General features: G+C 36.3%; 1 protein-coding gene across 1 annotated transcript; it reads left to right on the forward strand.

Moving 5' to 3' along the window:
- The first annotated feature begins 11,158 nt into the window (after window positions 1-11,158).
- On the forward strand, window positions 11,159-19,555 carry LOC131041408 (large ribosomal subunit protein eL19x). Its single transcript, XM_057974480.2, has 5 exons — window positions 11,159-11,461; window positions 18,370-18,492; window positions 18,635-18,948; window positions 19,125-19,171; window positions 19,311-19,555. The coding sequence occupies exons 1-4, from the start codon at window positions 11,350-11,352 to the stop codon at window positions 19,155-19,157; spliced, it is 582 nt and encodes a 193-aa protein (XP_057830463.1). The 5' UTR covers window positions 11,159-11,349; the 3' UTR covers window positions 19,158-19,171; window positions 19,311-19,555.
- The last annotated feature ends 3,540 nt before the right edge of the window (window positions 19,556-23,095 follow it).

The raw sequence follows: 23,095 nt of genomic DNA on the forward strand, positions 1-23,095 counted from the left end.
TGGTATCCCCTGCTGCCGACCAAATTACCACAAAAATCTCGTAACTAAAAATCTCTCAATCACAAAAGGGGTCCTCCCTATCAAAAATCGGGTCATGAAGACATATGGCATCTCCAACCCATCCTCAACCCAAACCTCACAACCTGTGTATGGTCGCCATACGACCGTATCAATATCATCCAATACCTTCCTCCAATACTCTAGCTTGCCCAGCTTCCATTGGACAACTAACCCCCTATATCCATATGCATAAGCACGTCCAACAGCCCGATCTCTATCCACCAATGGCCTAGCTGCGGGAATGTGCTCCCAGCACCATACCTATAGAAGTGTAACGCTAGCTGACAAACTGTCATAACCCAAGTATACTACCTCATGCAAGTCCCTGTACAAATGGGCTAGCATAGCCGATCCCCATGCGAACCTGTGGCCCCATGTCACCATCTCCTCCAGCACCAGTCCCTATCCCACAGAAAGTCCCTTTGACCTGCGGTCGGGACATAGGAAATCACCTACAAACCTTGCCAGTACTGATGGAAGAGACGCATAGTCCAAATCCAGAAACTCCTACCACAGAATCTCATATCCGCACACTGTATCGTCATGAAAAATCTGACGAAGTGCCTCTGTCCCACCCTCCTCTGACTGCTCATAAGGTAGTAGTGCACCTACTACAAGTATGCGCAAGATCCGGTAATAATCCTCGAGGGTCATTGTCATCTCCCCTGTGGCAAAGTGGAAGGTGTTCATGTCATTGTGCCATCTCTCTGCAAGCGTTGTAAGTAAACCCCGATTCATAGTAAACCGAGGCATATCCAATAGAGAAGACGAGCCACATCTCTCAATAATGTCTAGATTAGCCTGTGCCAACCGTGGTATCAATGTCCATGGTCTCGGGAACCACTTGTGTGACTGAACCACTCCCAATCGCTCCTGTCAAACAACAAAACAAGTCCAATATCAGTTTCCTCATCAAAACATAGATAACAAAATCAAAATCACATCATATCTATCCATATCAACTTGTAACACAACTCAAGTCCCCACATCACATCAACTTGTAACACAACTCAAGTCCCCACATCACATCAACTTGTAACACAACTCAAGTTTCCAACCCATATCAACTTGTAAAACAACTCAAGTTCCATAATCATATCAGCTTGTAACACAAATCAAGCTCCACATATATTAACTTGAAACAATGCAAATCAAATCAAGTTTGTATCAATTCCACATCAATATCTATACATAACTTGAAAAAAAATCACAAATCAAACCAAGTTATCTCGGAACTCATATTGGACAAACTAGCAACACCATGACAGCAGACACAGAAACGAACAAATTACACCTATCTGGCAAGACTGACCTTATCCTATAAATTTTCCTCATTCATGAATCATCCTATCTCACAAAATTTTCCCCGATGTGCTAAACAAACTTGTCTACGCACATAAATCTTACCCACGCGCTAACCTATTTTTCCCACGCGCTATCCTATCTACCCTACAATGTAAACCCACCCATGCGCTAACCTATCTCGCATCTGTGCTACCTCTCTAACCCTATGCGCTAGGTCAAACCTACGCGCTACTTACCCTTGCCCATGCAACCCCCTGTACACCCTATGCGCTAGGTTTACCCGATGCACTACCCTTTTAACCCTAAGTGCTACCCTGTGCCTCTGATGCGCTAATCTACAACTATGCGCTAACCTAACAAACCTAAGTGCTAACCTAGCAAACCTATGCACTACCCTAAGTTTTCAGACGCAACCTAAAATTTAAAACCTTATGCGCTACATAATGTTTCGTATGCGCTGATTGACGATCTAGATGCGCTAAAACGTGAAACTCGTGTGAAAAATTCTAAAAAAGTACCAAAAACGACAAAATCAAAAATCAAAAAGGGGTCAAAAAGGTTGACTTACCGGTGGTCCATATGCGGCAGGCCTCCGATACCTCCGAACGCACTCGAATCGATGTGTAGAATATGGAATAGGCATTTTGTCTTCTCTCCAAAAGTCTCTCTCTCTAAAGTCAACAAGCACAAATGAGACAAAACCATGCACTTTTCCCCTTTTATAGGGTAAAATAAAATTAGGGTTAGGGGATTGAGCATGTAATTCGCTCGTAGTCTTCCTCGTACCCTCACACACATCAATTATCAGGAGATGAATCAATTTAAGCATTCCACATAGCCAAAATTTTGCAAAGCTAACACAATTATCAAATCACATCAAATTTTTCCAAATTTTTTATTCATCTCCCGAGGGGGCATTATCAACATCAATTATCAAAACTGGGGCATGGCATATCTCAAAATGACGTAAAATTTTTATTTGATCATAAATCACGATAACACATCATTTTCTTTGAATTAACATGTGCACACACGTCACTTCAAAGAGGGGCAAAATGTAGACGTATAAAAATGACCATATTCCTAAATGAATATTTTATGTTCATTTCTCTGTTTAATTAAATCCAATTTAATTAAATCACCCACATTCCTCTATTTAAATTAAGTAAATTACTCAATTTATTTAAATTAAATTCACTAGGCCTCTTTTGACATTTAATGAATAAATCATTTTATTCAATTAAATCCCTTCTATCCACTTTTAATTAAATTCAAATTTAATTAAATAGTTTATCCTAAATTGAATAAATCTAATTTATTTGATTTCCCCAAATTACAACCAAATTGAATTAAATTCATTTTATTCAATTAAATCATATTATCCCTTCATCCACTTGCAAAATCCTACACCTCCCAATTGCTTCCTAAACCCTATTCCTAACCCCTTCTAGACTCTTCTAATCACTTCTAAATTAACCTAACCCATCTTCTAAACTTTGTCACATCCCTAAGCAAGGGGAAGTCACTTCTCAAACCCTCAAAGTCTTTGAAAACCCTTAAAGGCTTCAACCACTTAACTTTGAAAGTCTCCCAAACCATTAATGGTTAACTCAACCCTCTAGCATGATTAAATAATTTCCCTAAACTCAACCTCCATGTAACCTAAGGGTCTCATCAAGCATTTATTGCTTTGACCATGGTTATCCTTAATCCTTTGCACAAGAGTTTATCCTTTGGGTAAAAGCTTTATCCAATGGGTAATCCTAACTTAACCATAACCCTTACCCCCTAAAATAACCATGAGGTCTTCTCAAGCATTTAATGCTTCTTACATCTCCTCTCAACCAACCTTATGTTGCCAATTGTCACCATTTCATTGGTGAAAATTGTGAACATGGATTCCCAACTTTCAAACTCAACCCTTGATTACCTCTTTCAATCCTGGCCATTCTTTGCCCTATTTTTGCTATAAATAGAGCTCTCATTCCTCCATTTTCATCATCCAAGTCTTTAGCATCACACTTATACTCAAATCTATGCAAGCTTAAATATCTCATCTTATGCTCATCATTTAGCCTCTCTTTTAAATAGGAATTAACCTAAATATGCATGTTTAGAGTATTTTCCTTATATCATTTAGCTTAATCATAGACTAATACAGCATACTAGGATAGTCTTGTTACTAATCTTGTCATTTTATAAACTAGTTTATTGCATTTATAGGATCATGTATAACTTAGGGTGCATTTCATCTTAAAATCAACCAAAGCACCCCTCATTCTTGCATTTGTCATCCCTAAACCACTTTGCTCAGTGATCTGAGAGTAGAGAAATTGGTTTGAGGGACCTTGTGAGATAGATAACCATGGAACCAACCTTGGGAAGCTGAGCCACACTTCATGACTCCATAGCTTGCACCAGGAAGTCAGGTGGGTGTGTGAGCAAGGCTCCTTAGGCTTCATTTTTCACATTTTAAGTTCTGAGCCACACTTCATGACTCCATAGCTTGCACCAAGAAGTCAGGTGGGTGTGTGAGCAAGGCTCCTTAGGCTTCGTTTTTCACATTTTAAGTTCTATCGACCCACTTTTCCCGCATACAATATGTGATTACATTCAAGAAGCAAAGTATCATTATCAGTCATTGCAAATCCGAGGTATATCCTTCCATTATTTATTTCAATATTTGCAATATTTCAATCAAGGTTAATTCCTAAACTGGGGTTTGACTTGGACAAACCCCTATTCCCAACCTATTTCCCCTTCTTTCTATGTGCAGGAAACAAGTATGGAGCTACGATCTTCAGAATAAGCATTATTTACAGTGAAGAATAAATCCCCCTTTGGTGTGTGAAAAGTTTGGAGGACCAGGGTGTTGGGTACCACGGTCTTGACATTTTAGGAGCTCCTTCAAGGATCAGATCCGAGTCTGCTTATATTTCTTAGATCCATGTGCGTGTTTCAATCCGATGACTATAGTTCACTATTTTTGTGTTTTCATTCTCATTTCCAACACTTTACCCTAATTTCAACAATTCAACTTATAAAAGAGGTTAAAAAAATTCATCCCTTTAATCCAATCAGTATTCAGTCCTAATCCTTGTTGGTTTGTGATCGAATCCATTGGATTATATCCCTCTTTTGAATGTAATTGGTCCCTAAGTAAAAAACAGTGGTTTTGTTACATCTTGTGGTGGAAACCCTAATTTTTCGCCCCTTTTTTAGGAACGAACAATTTTACAAAGGCTTTTGCATTACTAAGAGGAGTCACATTGGCTATGGAGATGGGAATTAAGAAACTCATCATTGAAGGAGATTTATTGCTCCTCATCAATGCATGCAAACAGAGAAGGGTGAACAACTATAATATTTCACATATACTCCATAATATCTAGGACATCCTAGAGCACCTTGAATCCTTTGAAATTGTGCATACCTACAGAGAAGGGAACGATCTAGCAAATTGGTTAGGAAATCAAGGGTGTACACAACCTATGAATTTAGAAATGGTGCTAGTGAAATCATATGTGGGCAAGTTTCTTGAAACATGTGAAATTTTAAAAAGAGAGATTTTAGTTGTGTCCCAAATTAAAATAATGCAATTGTTCTAGATATGCAAAATAAATATACATATCCATGATGGGTTGGAAAGTTCCTGTTAGCTAATATCAATTTGAAAACGTGCACTTCATATTAGTGGCATTATTTTTTTAAGTCAACATCAATATAGATATGGTCAGTTCATAAGAAACGCCACCAAGTTGTATCAACGAAGGGATAATGGTAAGTTAAAAATAGGATCGATTACTCCAAAGTGGAAGCCCCCAAAATCAAATCCAAAAACATATGACTATGCTCAAACCAAACATTTTGATACTAAGTGGGTCATAAATCTGTACATGCATATAGGCACATGTGTTAAAAAACCACATCCTTGGACCCATACACCTGGATGCATGGAGAGTACACATAAGATACAACATGGTATGTTTTTTTTGTTGTGGCGGGTCCTTGAAAATAAAGGAAGGAGTCCCTAATCACCTTAAGTTTCAACACATTTTCATGAGCACCTTTTGGCACAAGTTTTTTTTTACAAATTGCTAATTAATGTGTTGAGGCTATGACATTCATTTCACTGATTAAAAAATTATCATTATTCCCACATCTCCTAAAAATACACAACGTTTATGGTGAGCTCACATGATCAAACTTGCAACATTGATTAATCCCCTTGTGATTCTAGTTGGTGACTATATTAATCACTTACTCTCTGGTAAGGTCATACCTAGATTTGATGAACACCATCCCACTCATAGCATTAAATGTTGTCACACAAAACTCAACTTTAAATACCTTTAGTTGTTTAAGCGTGTGTTTTCATCCTCGAGGTGGTCAATAGTAGGCCTACGTACTCCATTACCATTATGCATCTTTTCACCTCTACGTCTATATGACATGGGAATCATTGGGGCACTATTTAGGGTGGTAACTTCTTCACTTCCCAACACATTGCCTTGTGAAATTTTCTTGGGTGTGGTGTGCGTAGAAGTGGCTCTTCCCTTAGGTTTTTGGTACTTTCTAGTTTTTCTGCAACATGGATGTATCTCCCATCAACAAGCACATCAACTTGCCTATTTTAGATGAAAAAATTATAGAGTCAAGTGAATTCTCATAAGTAACGCTTACCAAAATTTTCTCCCTTGAATGTCATCGCATTGAGTGAGCCATTAGAGTAGTTATTGGGGTTAATTTGTTGGATGCCTATTCTCATTTGCTCTATCCCTCTCAAGTGGCCAATGTTTTTGTTTCAAATGTCACAGACATCACCCAATCCTTTTCCATTGTTATTGAATTGGTTACAAATTACTTAAGGGACACAACCTTTGCTATTAAGGGATACAACCTCCATTCGAGTAAAGCTTTAGTGGGTAGGCTATTATGTACGAAAGATCTAGCCAAAATTTATGGTTTTTTATGTGTCTATACAACTCTTAAGTAAACCTTGATTTATAAGGATGACATGCTTCTCTTGGATGGCATCTTAACCCATAAAATGGAATTGGGAGAATTCTTGTGTAACATGATTTTTGACAAGTATGAAGCCCTATTCCTTCTCACTACCCACAACAACCATCTTTCGGCTCATCCTTACAACCTATTCGGTGAGGAAGCAAAGAATGACCCACATAACAATCAGAATTTGTAGGGTACACAATATAACCACCTACACAATGGAGTAGGGGGAGTTGAGGAAGTGGCAGGAGTGAACTATGATGGTCGTGGTCTATAGGTTGATGAAGAACCCCATGGTGGGGAGATTACACTGGAGGATGAAATGAATCATAACATAACAAACAATATATATCAAAGCACATAGATAGATAGAGAGAAGAGGAGACATATATTGGCATAAAATCTATGAATTTACATACAAGAAAGAAAGTAAGGAAGAATAGAAAAATCTAGTGATTGGGTAAGATAAAAAAAGAGGACCATGCTAGAATGGGATGGATAATGGAACAAGACCAAATTTAGAAATAAGTACCATAATAAAATATATAAGAAACATGTAATATTTCAAGCAGAGTGCCAAGTTGAGTATTTTATTTTTCAATACAATTAAGACAATGCAACACAAATCACAACCATTCTAGGCTTCGATGAAGAGAGGCCCCCCTCAAAATATTCGGTGAGGAAGCAAAGAATGACCCACATAACAATCAGAATTTGTAGGGTACACAATATAACCACCTACACAATGGAGTAGGGGGAGTTGAGGAAGTGGCAGGAGTGAACTATGATGGTCGTGGTCTATAGGTTGATGAAGAACCCCATGGTGGGGAGATTACACTGGAGGATGAAATGAATCATAACATAACAAACAATATATATCAAAGCACATAGATAGATAGAGAGAAGAGGAGACATATATTGGCATAAAATCTATGAATTTACATACAAGAAAGAAAGTAAGGAAGAATAGAAAAATCTAGTGATTGGGTAAGATAAAAAAAAGAGGACCATGCTAGAATGGGATGGATAATGGAACAAGACCAAATTTAGAAATAAGTACCATAATAAAATATATAAGAAACATGTAATATTTCAAGCAGAGTGCCAAGTTGAGTATTTTATTTTTCAATACAATTAAGACAATGCAACACAAATCACAACCATTCTAGGCTTCGATGAAGAGAGGCCCCCCTCAAAATATCTAGGCATCCATCTCTTTAATGGACCAGTCAAGGGGGGACATTGGAAAGCAACAATTCTCATAAAAGATGGATAGTTGGAAAGGAAGGTGACATACATTAGTTAAAATAATCACAATGTTGAAATTCATAATCTCAACTATTCCAATCTACACCCTTTCATGCCTAGAGTCGTCAAATAAAATGAAACAAAAACTATGCTCTCTAACACAAATTTATGTGGGAGGGGTCAAATGATAATAGGAGAGTGTCACTAATTGCCTAGGATGAAATTACAAAAGACAAGTTGATGAGGGGAGCCAACACCTAGGATCTACACCTCCAAAATTTAGCATTGGGTGCTAAGACTACTTGGCATTTTAAAAAAGAGTGACACATTATGGATTAAACTTTTGTGAGAAAAACACTTAGACTTTGAGGATCCTAATCAAATATCAGTATTTTCTAACCCCCCCTAAGGATCTTCTATATGGAACTTCATCATGAAGAGTAGGAGTAACATTACAAACCACTTAACTTGGAGAATTGGAAATGATCAAAATGCCTCCTTCTAGCATGATTCATAGAACAAGCATTGCCCATTAGATTCCAAGCTAGACCTTGCAGGCATCATACAAAGCAAGTTACTCAAGCATACATGGAGAAAGTATACGATTATCTCATAGTCGTCTACATAAATGACATACCTCACCATCAATGAAAAGACTTTAGAATGGTTGACCCAATCAGTAGGGACATTCTCAAGCAAGAATTGGAAGGGACGAAATTAATGATGACAAATGAAAGTGATGAGATTATTTGGTGTGCTGCTAAGTTAGGAGAATACTTGGCCAAATTGGGGTGTATTGCAACCAAATTACACAATGCAACATAAAATTGCCCCAAGAAATTATATTGGAGTAAATTTTTACTCCCAAAAGTGGGCACATTTGCATGGACTATACTACACAACAAAATCCTAATTGGAGATAGATTACAGAAAATTGGAATCAGAGGCCCTTATAGATGTCCATTATGCAAAGCACAAGAAGAAACAATCAATGAATTTACTAGTGCAACATTGCTAGACATACTTTTGCAACAAACTTGGATAGAATTGACCACTACAAAATGGTCTCATGAACCCGTTCTTGGTGTGGCCTTGCATTCATAAAGGCATCTTATGGGAAGTCCTATGACAAAAAGTCCTCACAAATTATTTGGTATCTTTGGAAATAATGCAATGAAAGAGTACTTAAGGATAATGAATCTACGATGGATAAAATAATTAATAAAATATAAATTGGGATAAGCGAACATTTGAACACAAAAGGTAATGTGTGGCCAATGCAAATTTTTCATCTTGGGATAATGAAATTATCAATAAATGACCACATCTCATTAAACTGAAAGGCAATTTCATTAAAGCAACATCAAAGAGAGCTAATGCATGTCGGAACCTCCCACCTAGTGGGAGACAAACTAAATTTTATTGGGGCATCACGTGGATGTTGCAAGGTGTGCGCCCTTGGTCTCCTTGTGTTGTGCAACATAGCGCTCAAGTTTGTGACATGGCTTAACCGCCTCCTGTGGATTTTATAAGTCTAGTGGTTGTATTGGGCATTAATAGGTCGATCTTTTGGTGCAACGACAACCACACTTGTAAAAAGTGGTATCAAAGCTTGGTCACAGGTTCAAATCCCTCGCTCGTGCTGGGGAGATTGTTGCAAGGTGTGCACCCTTGGTCTCCTTGTGTTGTGCAACACAATGTTCGGGTTTGTGACATGGCTTAACTGCCTCATGTGGATTCTATAATTCTAGTGGTTGTATCGAGCATTAACAGGTCGATCTTTTGGTGCAATGACAACCACACTTGTAACAATGGAAACCTAAATTTATTAGGAGTAGGGTTCAGAATTCAAAACAACACTACTGTGATAATATGGGTAGCAACTATAAAACTTCCAAAAGGAACACATAACGAAGCCGAATACATGACTCTTTTTGGTGGCATTAAATTATATCTAGAGATGAACGTCAAGAGTATTGATATAGAAGGGGATTCTATGATAGTAACCAATGCCATTTCAAACCATGCCTGTCCTAGTTGGAAAGCTAGAGCATGGATTTAAAGAATCAGACTCTACTTGGACAAGAAGTAAGACATTTCCTTTTCACACATATACCATGAGGCAAACAATGTTGCAAATTTTCTTGCTAACCAAGCCTATCAAGGGCAAAGATAAGTCTTATCACATAGTAGAAGATTAACCAAATCTAGTTGGGATCATTCAAAAGGATATTCCAATGGATCACTATAAATATATTAAATATACAAAGTATGATTAAAGATTTTTTTCCTGCAAGGAAGATCTTCGATGAAAGCACAATACTCTTAAAGCAAACCACTCAAACAACTAAAAGTTGATTAAACAGTCTCATCACCCAGATTAATCAAATTTTGATAAGGCACAAAGAATATATCACTATCCCAATGAGTCTAAGATTGCAGCCTTAAACAAGAAAAAGGTGAGACCTTTCAAAATAATAAAAGGGGACAACTTTGAATGAGCTGGTAGCATTTTTTATTAGTTAGAAGATGCTGGTCTTTAAAAGGAAAATTATACAACCTTACTGACATCACAACATGGCAGGGCATTTTGGGGTGCACTGTGATTGTGTGGAGGAAACAAGAAATTAGAAGTTTGCTAATTTTTTTTGATGTAATGATGATCCCCAACTAAAGAAGCTATCATAAATATGGTTGGAGCAAGGGCATGGGAGCATGATCAGGACCACGTACATGATGGAGTCATCTATGAGAGGCTCCTGACCCTTGTGATTCAAGTGCTCAATAACACCATGTGGGGTGTTAGTGTTAGCCAATTTTGGATGAAGTATACAACATTCAAGTCAAGACAATTTTAGGAACCCTTGTTGAACTATTTGACATGGAAGCTGAAAGTAAGAAGGGAAAGATGAAAAAAGCATGAAACTAAGAAAGGAATCAACAACAACAACATGGATGAATTTAGCTCTTTTCTGGCTGAAAATGATGACATCTTCACTCCATTTTAAGTAGCTAGGATCTACAAGGTTAGCGGTGGGATTATATTCCTACATCACCATCTGTAAAACTCACATGTATCTCTTTATTACTTAAATATAGGGAGCAACCCCTTATGGTAGTATTTGCCTCGAATAAAAAAAAAAACTAAATCATTTGCACTGTTTTATTAAATGTAGATTTTTTTTCATATTTAAAATGCATGATTGATAAAATCGATAAAAGTATTTAAATATTAAAAAAAATTATATAATTTTTTTTCATAAATTAAATATTTTTTTGTCAATTTATATAAATTTTTTAAATGCCAAATGAACAAATGCCATAAAATTTTCTTATATTAGATAAGAGTGAGTAAAATTCCAAACCTACATGGAACCCTACCCTTAAAATGATGATAGATGAGAGTAAAAAAGACAGATGTTAATAGAAAATGCTATACTAATTCTTAAATTAAAAAAATATAAATAAAATAAAATAATTTTTAAATAATTTTAAGATAAATGTGTTTAAGATGACAATTTTTACTTCTCATTAAACTTCTGCTTCCATAAATATAAATATGAAACTTCATGGGCACGCTTTCCTAATTTAAAGCACCCCTTACAATCCAGGGTTTAGGGTTAGGGTTGCGAGTTCAAAGTTTATTCCATAAAATTTTGAGTTGGGCAGGCTCGAAATTTACGATCCATTTCAGGTTGGATCTGAACATCCAGGTCGCAGGCAAAAATGGTGTCGTTGAAGTTACAGAAGCGCTTGGCGGCGAGCATTCTCAAGTGTGGGAAGGGCAAAGTTTGGCTCGATCCCAATGAGGCCAACGAGATTTCTATGGCCAACTCAAGTATGTCTATGTTTTATTTATTTTCAGTTTGTAGATTACATATCTCTGATACCTTAAAAAAGAAAAGAAAAGGCTCAAGGTAACACATTTACGATACACAAAAAAGATAAAATGCCAGAAGTAACATATTTCCTATACCCAGATGAAAGAAATTTATCCTAAGGCTTTGTATAAATTTTCTTAGTACGCTTAAGTTGGATTTGGATTTGGACTTTCCGAGATTTTGATTTTGATTTCCGATTTAGTTTGGTTTGTTTGGAAACCGATTGGGTTTTATTGCAAAGTAAAAACAATTTACAGAGGGAAGTTTTGGAGATTTGGATTTTTCTAGTTTTGGAGATTTGGATTTTTCTTTGGTCTAAGGGGTTTTTAGGTCTTAGATCTGTCTGTGCCTTTTGGGATTGGAGTTTGACAGATTTTTCTATTCCCCTGCATTTCTGATTACTAATGAGAACTTCCTTTTTTATTATTTAACTTTTGGGTCTCTTAATTTTTATTGCTCTATTTTGATTCTTGTTTGACCTTTTCTGTCCTTTTCTCTTAGCTTGTTATCCTCATTATGCATCCTTATTCTGATGATTAGACACTGAATGTGATTTCCAATGAAGAAACAAAAAACTTTTACACAATTTAATCCTGAAGTTTTCAAGCTCAAGCATAATGGACTTCAGAAATATCATATTTTTAATTAATGGTTGATCTTTCCAAGCTCCTTCAACACACAGTTTGTATTTAACTGGCTTACATCCTTGAGTCAATATATCTATTATGAACATGTAATCAAGATGAGCACTTTAGGAGGGAATGCAGATTCCACAAAATCTCCCTCCCAAGTCTGTCAAACATCAAAAACGGATCCCGAAAATTGGAAAGCTGGATCTAGATTTCATTTGGAGAACCATGGCCAGTTTATTTGGACAAAATCTAAAGATGTTGAATTTTCTTCCACGATGTTGAGTTTTGTGGATGGGGATTTTCTGGACTTAGATGATGAGTTACTGATGGGGGATTATCCCAACCATTGCTCAAACAACAAGTCTCAAAACAAAAGCGAACTGTGACCTGGGAGGTAAGTGAGGGAGGAAGTCCATGAATGATAAAACAAGGAAAGAGATTTAGTTTGGTTTTAAGGCTTCACTGGACAAGTTTATTTAGGAAAAGGATTCCATGTGCGTGACTAAGAATGATGGATTGGAAGAAGGGGGAATTTTACGGGAAAAAAGATGATTTGAATTTGGATACTACTGTGGATTTGAAAGGTATTGGCTCCCCTCTTCCATCTCAGGGTACTATGTCCACTTCAATCAACAAGTGAAAGGGTAGAAATTCAGAAGCCGAGCATCTGTTTTTAGAATCCTAGCAGTCCATATGCTTTGTCTCATGATAGACCATGGAAGCTCTACTTTATAGGAAGGGCAGGAGTCAGGCCTTGGCTTAATCTTATTTCTTTTCCTCTGGTGTAATTTTTGATTTAAAATTCATTTTTTATTAAAAATTAAAATCGAAAACAAAAACGTGTAAAATTTTATGTAAAAAAGAGTTAAGAAGACCCCACCATCTACTGCCTTTAACATATCCTGACCTGGTCTCACACCCTGCAAGCGACAGTCTTCAAACTTTTCGGACCGTGCAGAAAACCCAATGCAAACAGTACCACCTCCGTGCAGTGCATCACTGTGAATGGTGCATCTGTACTGCAACACCACGACGCTGCATGGGAATATGGACCTGAGAAACTTTAAAGATCCACAAAATACACAGAACTCTGCACAATAATGGCAGCCGATAGCAGAAAGAGACGATACACTGGTTTTGCACTTTGTTTGGGTGTGCTTTATAGAAAGTTTTTAAAAACCCTATTATAAAATCATATGAGGTTGTGCAGATGGATTTACTGGTGAACTGAGATGGATTTTAGGAATTTTCGGTGTTCATTTGATTTCGAATTTTTAGTATAGAATCTGGAAAATTCCATGGCTTCATCTTTTAAGTGTAATTGCCAAATCTGGTGCATTCCAAAGTAACTGTGTTAGTCCCAGAGAAACGGGACTCGCCCGAACTCGCCCAGACTCGGCGAGTCCGAGTACGAGTCATGCTCGGTGAGTCCTAGGGACTCGGACTCGGACTCGTCCGAGTCTGGGGAGTAAACTCGCCAGACTCGCCGAGTTGGCGAGTTTGGCTCAAAATCGCTAGACTCGGCGAGTCCTGAGCCCCAGACTCGGCTACTGGTTGGGTCAATAAAATGACAAAAAAAAAACATTTTAAAAAGTTTTTTTTAAAAGTAATAAGTTTTTTTGGAAGGGCGAAATTTGACATTTTGGTCTCTCCGTCAGGATTATTTTATGGAATATAACATTTAAGTATAAGAAAGAAATGTCACTTATACTTTAAGTTATATTCCATATATACTGTCAAGATGTTTGAGAGTGGTTTCGGGCCTCCAGGAGTTATATTGCAAAATCTAGTTTTTGGAGGATTCTTCAGTTTTCCAGACTTAGTCAAATTTCAGGATCAGGATATTCCAGACTTAGCCAAATTTCAGGGCATTTGAAGATCAGGATGACATTCCAGACTTTATCACTCACCAACTTGACCTAGCTCGGACCTTCAAGAATGATACTCACTCACCAAGCAAGACCCAATTAGCAACAAGAGCAAAACCAGGCCCTAAGGAAGACTCTCAAAGAAACCCTAATTCAGACTTGTAATAAGTTTTTTTGGCCTCGTGGGGCGCTGCCCCTCGACCTCGCCCTGTATCGCGACAGGGAGCGCGCAGGGGGCGCTGCCCCTTGACCCCACCTTGGGGGCGTTGCCCCCAAACCCCCGTCGAAAAATATGGGAGAAACTGCGTCGATAGAAGTAGAGAAAATTTAACCTCCGAGTCTGACACTGATTGGATCGACCAGGTAGATATAGAGGTTGAGACTGTAGCCATGGCAGAGGAGGAGCGGAGAGCACGAGCACAGACAGGAGATTCAGAGGCAAATAGTGACACGAATGTTCCTGATGTTGGTGAGCCTGGCATGGTGTCATGGGGAGCGGCTATGGCAGTCGAATCATCCAGGACCTACCTTAGACGCCTTCGCAGGGGGCCGGGGCCGGAGGGTGCAGGCTCCTCTGAGCCATAGACTTGTAGTTGTATTTACCTTTGGTAATTGTATGAAACATTTGATGATGATCATATGATGACATGGATTTTTTATTCCATGAGTTTTGTAATATTGTATACATTTGACAATATTTATATATCTATGTTTGTTATTTTTTTCAGCTACAATTTGCGTTTATGCTTATGTGATTGATGTATACTTGTGTATGTAATCAAATGAGCCAAGTTTGATGATGTTATTGTGTCTTTAAGGTGTATTCAATAAAGGGTGTTTGAAACAAGTTTTAAATATTTAAAAATCTCTAAATTTCTTGAGTTTTTCACTATCCCGAGTCTAGCCGAGTCTGGAGCCGAGTTTGACGCCGAGTCTCGAGTCCGAGTCCGAGTCCCGTTTCTTTGGTTAGTCCTTCCCCAGTTTTCATTAAAATTTCAAACGCAGAGGTTGCCTTTTGGTCTTTCTTTGCTTTTGGTTATATACTTTCTGTCTTTGAAACCGAGTCTTTGAACCTTTGTAAAAGTTCAAGGTTCAAAGTTCAAAACGCGCTCAAAGGGCTTCTCTTCGCGGCTTTGTATTATGATAAGGCGGGTGCTATGTTGTAATTTGTATTGAACTTGAACCGTTGAACCCTTTTGGTTCAAGGTTCGAAGTTGGTCATGCGTTAGTTTCATCTTTGCTCATTAATTGTTATTTGCCTTGTCGTGAAGTTTGTGTTTTGTGTCATTCTATGTTATTTCTCGTGTTTGAACTTGAACCTTTGAACCTCTTGGTTCAAGGTTCAAAGTCTGAATTCTTAAAACACCGAAAAAGTTCTATGCAAAATCGATGCGTGCTCATTAAGCAAGGTGGCGGACAGTGGAACAGTGGGAAGGACTTCAAAGTCCAAAAGACTCAAAACGGAAACCATGATTGATGTGGATGAGTAGACGGGACACTGGGTTGCATAGGTAGCTAGACCTCCGGCAGAAGGAGAGATTGAGAATGTTACCGAGAAAGATTTTATCATTGAAAGGATCGATCTAGGGACAACTTCTCGGGCCGCTGATGTAAAACACTTGGAATCCTCAACTAAAAGGATTCTCACAAGGACCTGGAAGGATGAGAAGGATAAAAGTGAGATGAAGCAAATTATAATTCAGATGGCTCAATATATTAATGCTATCCAAAACCCAAATCCTCAGCCTCTCTCCCAGGTTTCCTCATCATTCGACCAAAAATCACCTTTGAATCAGAAGTTACTTGATCAAGTTCAAAGGAACCGAATGATCACAAATGTTTTTAGCGAATGGCTTGAATCAATTGCACAACAAGGGACAAGTTATATCTCTGATCTTGTCAAAATGTTTGAGAATGTGGAATCTGTTGGGAAAGAGCTAGAAACAGAACTGGTTGCTTGGGAGAAAGAAAAGAATAAATGGTTAGTTGTGTTGAGGCAGATGAGAGACACACAAAGATATGGGATAATGAACGTCCTCGCTGAGAAAATGGTGCATGGCCTAGATGACAACATACTCTTTGTTTGCAAAGAAAACATTGAGTGGAGCAACTCAATCATTCAGCAAGGACATGAAGAATTCCTCAAGCTTTTAAAGGAATTGAAGGAGTTGACTGACACTATGCAAAAAGACATGAAATGCACAGATCTTCAGCTCTTAAAAGAGGATAAGCAAACACTTGAGGATTCATCACAAATGATTCAGACCTTCAAAGATCGCATACAACAAGTTCATGAAGCAAAGTCCTTAACAATTGAGGACTTCTCAAAGGTCGCAAGAGTCGGATCTATGTTGGTTGTATGTTTTGATCATTTGGAGATGCATAAAAATAAAGTCTTGCAGGCAAGTAAAAAGAAAGAAGTATGGAAGCAATGGATTTTACACATAGGCCTCCCACATTATCAGCTCATCTTAAGCTTCTCAACAGCTCACCTGGAATGCCGGAACATTCAAAGTACTCTCGGATCACAAGATAGACAGGCTCAAGCCACATCAGCCGCTGGAGCTTGATCGTGCTTTCTTTGCTCGCGGCTCATGCCGCGTTTTTAGTTTAGTTATTGCTTTTCAGTTTTATGAAACTAGACTTCTTTAAACTTTGGGATAGAGTTAATTATTTAACTCTGATTTTATGTGTAACAAACTATCATGGCCTGGAGGCTATTTATATGGTGGGATAAGTCTTAAGTGGTCTGCAAAACTTTGATTTGGAGGAACAAATTTGATTTTCCTTGAATTTCTCAGAACTGATATTTCTGGTATTTGAATGAAATGCTATTTTGATGTGATCTTTAAAATCTGTGTTTGAAGGATTAGCGATCTCTATTGAGATGTATGCTGATGGGTGAAATATATCATTTCATTACCAGTTCTTTCTGTGTTTGTGAATTCATTGATTTTCGTTGGTTACAAGTAATCTTCATTGTTGTTTAAATGGCGCTGATCCCCCTTGTCCTGTGAGGCATGAGTGAGAATTGATCAGTATTTACACTGCGTTGAGTTTACTTTATTTTGAGTTTATTGAATGAACATATGCGGAAGTAGAAGTCTGTGAACTCTACACTTGAAAATAGATCTGTATAGCATTCTTTTGTGTTGATGAATGAATACGAAAGCCTTTTGCGCTTTCTGGTGAAAAGTGTATTCATTTCTAAATTAACTGCATAAAAAATCATTGTAAATCTCACGAGTAGCTGCCCTCTAATGCAGAGGATGAACCTTAATTTGGTTCACCCAACTGCTGGTTCATTTGTTTTCCTTTCATAAAGGGGGTACACGAGTCAATATTGTAATATACATATATAAACTAAAGGAAGGACAAATCTGTTAACCAAAACTGTAAGCATGACAAATTGCCCTTACAGGCTTTACCTTAGTTGTATGGAACCCTGAAACTTTGAGGGAATGTGGAAAACTAAAAACATCAGACATGTTGATTTTAATACAGTAAAGTAAATAAAAAACAAAAATCCAGTATTTTTAAGTAAGTTGAGGTGGTTTATTTGATTGAAAGCACATCTTCATCAATACATTGGCTCAGCACTTTTTTAACAAAAGGGTCTTGATGCTGGACAGCGATTAACTGTGGGCTATTACCAGTTTTTCCTTTTATGCTTGTGATTAGTAATTTAATAACTAACTATTAATGCAAGATGTTTTGGCTCTTCAATCACGTCTAAGGTCTTTTATTTGGTAGATTTTCTGATCATCTGACTGCGTGCCCTTTTTTAGTATTAGTTGTTCTTGTTTGGAAGCTGCCCAGATATTCTATATGTAATTTGATGTCTAAAACTGTTTGTTTTCTACAATTTTGGGAGTATAACAGTATATCTATGGTTATAAATTAATCAGCACTATATGCTAATCAATGGGAGTTATCCTATTATATTGATTATGGAATAAGTTTATAGTCTTTAAGATTGTTTGCATTTTTAATTTTTGCATATATACAAGAACTTTGTTGGTAGTTAAATTTGGCTTCATGAATTTGTTGATTTGTTATAATTTAATTTTTGCATATATATAAGAACTTTGTTGGTAGTTAAATTTAGCTTCATGAATTTGTTGATTTGTTATAATTTAATTTTTGCATATATATAAGAACTTTGTTGGTAGTTAAATCTGGCTTCATGAATTTGTTGATTTGTTATAATTTAATTTTTGCATATATATATAAGAACTTTGTTGGTAGTTAAATCTGGCTTCATGAATTTGTTGATTTGTTATAATTTAATTTTTGCATATATATAAGAACTTTGTTGGTAGTTAAATTTGGCTTCATGAATTTGTTGATTTGTTATAATTTCAGGGCAGAATATCCGCAAACTTGTCAAGGATGGCTTTGTTATCAGAAAGCCTATGAAAATTCACTCCCGTGCTCGAGCTCGTCGAGCATTGGAAGCAAAGAGGAAGGGGCGTCACTCTGGTTATGGTATGTTGAAGCAGCATTAAATGGGATAATAAACTACCTTTTTAATTCTAGGCAAGTTTTTTAGACAGAATAATTTCAAATATTCGTTTTTTGTTGGAGTTCTATGTGAATCAATTACTTGACATGTTCATTGTGAATGCAGGTAAACGGAAGGGTACAAGGGAGGCAAGATTGCCCACAAAGATTTTGTGGATGAGGCGTATGCGAGTTTTGCGTCGATTACTACGCAAGTACAGGGAGTCAAAGAAAATTGACAAACATATGTATCATGATATGTACATGAGAGTCAAAGGTAATGTGTTCAAGAACAAGAGAGTCTTGATGGAGAGTATTCACAAGTCCAAGGCAGAAAAGGCAAGAGAAAAGACTCTTTCTGATCAGTTTGAAGCACGGCGTGCGAAGAACAAAGCAAGCCGTGAAAGGAAGATTGCCAGGAGGGAAGAACGTTTAGCTCAGGTGTGTTGTTTATTACAAAGAAAAGCCTTGTTCTCTCTTTTCTAGTCAATTTTGCTTATTATGAGTTGTTTTAAAATTAATATTTTTGTCAATTGGCATCAAAGTTATGAGTTTTCAAGTTTTTTCTAGCTGCAGTCTCTTCATCAGTACTTAATGTGTATTATTTTTTGGGACAGGGTCCCAGCGAGCCAACGGTAGCAGCTCCATGAACCGAAGCTGCAGAGTAATTGCCAACACCAAATTTGAAGTTTTATTCTATTCATAGGCTAAAATGAAAATATAATTCATCTTACAAACATTATCATGCATTCTCCTTTTTAAATGTTAGTCGCAACTGCTAATTTGATCTAACAATATTGCAGGGTTCCAAAGAAGTCAAAGAAGTGAGGGGCCATCAATATTCAGAAGCTAAGACATGCTTTTTGCCAGCATATTTATCCAAAGTAATTTGAGCAGAGAAATATCGTTAAGTTTTATTTTTATATCATTGAGAGTTAAGTTTTGTAAGAATCTGCGGGTGTCTTGTGTATCCTGTCAATTCGGAATGAAACATATGCTACATGTTTTAAATACCACGGATTATACAATTTCTATTTCTTAGTGGATAGTTGCTTGTTGATTCTTGTGATGACTAAAGAAAAAATGAATTCTGGAGCGTTTTACCTTTTGCTTTTTGTGATAGTTTATTTTTGAAAGTTTTTGACTATAGGTCAAAACTGAGAAATTCTAATGCTTCTTTTGGCTAAGCAATGATTGCAAACTAATTACAGAGACTTGGGCTGGGCTTTCCAATCCTTAATGTCATACCATTGAGCACTGAAACAATTGAAATGTTCAGTTTGGTGTGCATGTTAAACGTTTTTACTATATTGGGTGGTATATTCATATCAGATGAACAGCGATAAACTTACAGATTTATTGACTAGAGAGTTGCTTTTCTTTGATGTCCAGACATATCATACGAGCTTTTGAACATCTTCCCTTGTAGGTACAGGAAAATCCTTGGAAGGAAGAACATCTCCTGTAGATTATGCTTTTCTGTACATAGATTAGAACTTTGAACAGTAAAATGTCTAGTAGAGCTTACAAACATCATCATCTTGAAACAGAATGGTAATTAGCTCAAAATCCAACCTGTCATGTTCAAAGAAAATGGATTTCAAAGGCTGTCAGTCGTATGGTAATCATAGCTTGGACGGTGCATGTCCATCACCTGCTTGCTCAGTTTCCGGTACATTTATGGCTCAGACGTTTCTTAATGCCAACTAATAAGAAGTTTGTCCATGCTTTTGTGGTGGGGTCCAAACTCCACACTATTTTCCCCCCAAAGGAGCCATTGAGATCCTTTCTTATGTTCGTGGGAGTGAAATGTGAAGAAATTATCACACAACAATACTTAAAAATGAAAGGGAACCTAAGAAGTGTTTAACATCAAAACTATAATCAATCCAAATACATAATTCTTCGAATTAAATCGCGAAGGATTCAATGACATGATTTCAAAGATATCTTTCCCTAAAATTTAAAGGAATTATCAAAATTAAATTCAACGTTACGCTAGAATCAATTGGAGATCAATCATAATGAAGACCCAAGAGATAAAGTGAGAATTTAGAAATAAATTTTGTTTCATTATATTTTAGGAGTGAGATGAAACAAAAGGTAGAGGGCAACAATAACTATATCAGCAATGTTGAGGCGTCAGATGTTCCATTAATGGGCCTCTTATAATTCGATGGATTATGTTTTCTTTTAATCAACCTAAAGAGTTTACATATAAAAGATGGATAGAATTTTTATTTTTTTTATAGTTTTTTGGTTGAATGATTAGACATTATTCATTCATTCTATAAATCTAATAAATTATTGTGCTCATAAGAAAATTCACGTTTAATTATATAATAAAAGCTTTTGATATGTTTTTCTTTCCTTTTGTTTGTTTTTAATATTTAAAAAAGTTATCATTAAAAACTCATTATATATAAATAATAAAAGATCAATTAAAAAATGAAAGCAATTGAACACGATTGAAAAAATGAAATAAATTTAAATGTGATCTTTAGGTGGTTTTTAAAGATTGGAAACTAATGTTTGAGTATTGAATGTCTCAATTTTCAAATTATACGTTTCTTGTTCTAGTTTTGGTTTAGAAATGTGTGCAAAATTAGACTCTTGACTTGAACCTGTACCTATCAGAATAAACCAACATAAAACTACAAATCTAGGTGGAGTATGTAGCAAAGACCATATTTTGTCTTACTAGTGATTTTCTTGAATGTTTGATGTAGATTTGTTTTAATTTGTAGCTTAACTTTGAAATCATCATGATAGTATTAAAGCTTGATGCTTGATGCTTGATAATGATAGTGCTAGCTCTTGATAACAATGATGCTCATGAAAGTGATAATTTGACTACATTGTAAGTGCTTAAAAGTGCTAACTAGAGAGAAATGAATGCGTGAATGTCTTATTTGTATAACTTGCTTAACATTTAATTGAAGGTAGGGATTAAATGATTAGATCAATAAATGAGAAAATTTGAGAGAGGGGACCTATAATGCATATGGATTGATGATATGGAAGGAATGTGTAAATGCATAGAACAAATAAATAAAATTTATTTAAAATCTCTTTAATTTTGGAACAATGTTAGCTAATTAAATATTTTTTAAAATAATTTAATTATAGTGGATCAAAAGATGAATTAATTAAATAATAGTTTTTTTCTAGATTCATAAGAGGTTTTTTTATATATATAAAAGGAGCAAGTAATATCAAAGCATGCCCTTGAACAAAGGGGTGCAACAAATTGACAACCCAGAGCTTGGCTATCAACAAATCCTACTAACATAGCCATGCTAAATTACAACAATCATTTGGCCCCTTCACTAACAAGCATACATCTTGTCCACAAAACCCCCTTGCTTGGCTGATTTGAGTAGTATTTGGTGTTTTCCAACGGGGATTTTTTCCTTTTGACCTCTATCCAACCTTGCTCAAAGTGAGAAGAAACCAAAATGTTTTGGTTTACTTCCTTTAGGGGGCTTCCTCCCCCACACTCCATCAATTGGAACTGTTGCAACATCATTAATGGCAATACCATCCCTCAAGCAAACATTCCCAAGTCGCTTAAGGGAACTAGAACAATTTGAAGTGTTATCTTCCATCTTGGTGGGAGTGACATTCTATGAAGACATTCAATCTACACATCTAATAATTTAGGTGGTCATAACAAAATTCACATTTAAGTATTTAATAAAACTTTTGATATCTTTTTCTTCCCTTTTGTTCTTTAAAATATTTTAGAAAATTTTGAGTAAAAACTAATTGAATCATTTCTTGTCATTTTGACCTAAATCAATCCTTCTAATGTCTCGATTACTCAATTTTGTCAATTTATCTCAATTTCATGTCCATTGATACCATTTTAGCTCAATTTCTTGACCAATGATATCAACTTGTCCCAATTTTAGTCTTATGGCATCAATTCGATCCCATTTCAGCCCTATTGCATCAATTTGTCCCAATTTTAGCTCCAATAATATCAATTTGTTCCCATTTCAGTCCTAACAATATCCATTTGTCCCCATTTCAGTCCAAGCAATATCAAATTGTTCCCATTTTGGTTTTACGATATCATTTTTTTCCAATTCTTGTCCCATGGTGTCATTTTGACTCCATTTCCTATCCTATTGCTTCACTTAGTCCCCATTTCATGTCCTTTGACTCATTTTGACCTAATTTTATCTTATTCTCCAAATTCTTCCCATTTTCGACCAATTTAACCTATTTTGCTTCCATTTGACATAATTCCTATCCCTTTGACCTGTTTTGACCCATTTTCCCTTTTAGGGTTAAATAATTGTTTAATTGTTTATACCTTTTTCTTACTAACTTATCCCTCTTTGATTAATAATAAATATTTATTTATATCCTAATTTATGAGTCACAACTAATTGAATTATTAATTGGCTAATTATGAGTTGGAGTAAATTCCCCACTCCGTTTTGGACTCCACTTTCAACTCAACCTAACTCTTCCACTTTCCCAATTCTCACTTAACTCCACTTACCTTCTATTTTGCTTTCCATTTGGAAATGACATATTTCCCATTTCTCTCCTTGCAAATGACCCGTTGCCATTTTCA

This window comes from Cryptomeria japonica, chromosome 11, assembly GCF_030272615.1.
Source record: "Cryptomeria japonica chromosome 11, Sugi_1.0, whole genome shotgun sequence".
Classification (NCBI taxonomy): Eukaryota; Viridiplantae; Streptophyta; class Pinopsida; order Cupressales; family Cupressaceae; genus Cryptomeria; species Cryptomeria japonica.

Coding starts and splice junctions, on each gene's coding strand:
- LOC131041408 (XM_057974480.2), top strand. CDS start 11,350: ATGGTGTCGTTGAAGTTACAGAAGCGCTTGGCGGCGAGCATTCTCAAG. Junction 11,462..18,369: donor GATTTCTATGGCCAACTCAA/GTATGTCTATGT, acceptor TTATAATTTCAG/GGCAGAATATCCGCAAACTT. Junction 18,949..19,124: donor GGGAAGAACGTTTAGCTCAG/GTGTGTTGTTTA, acceptor TTTTTGGGACAG/GGTCCCAGCGAGCCAACGGT.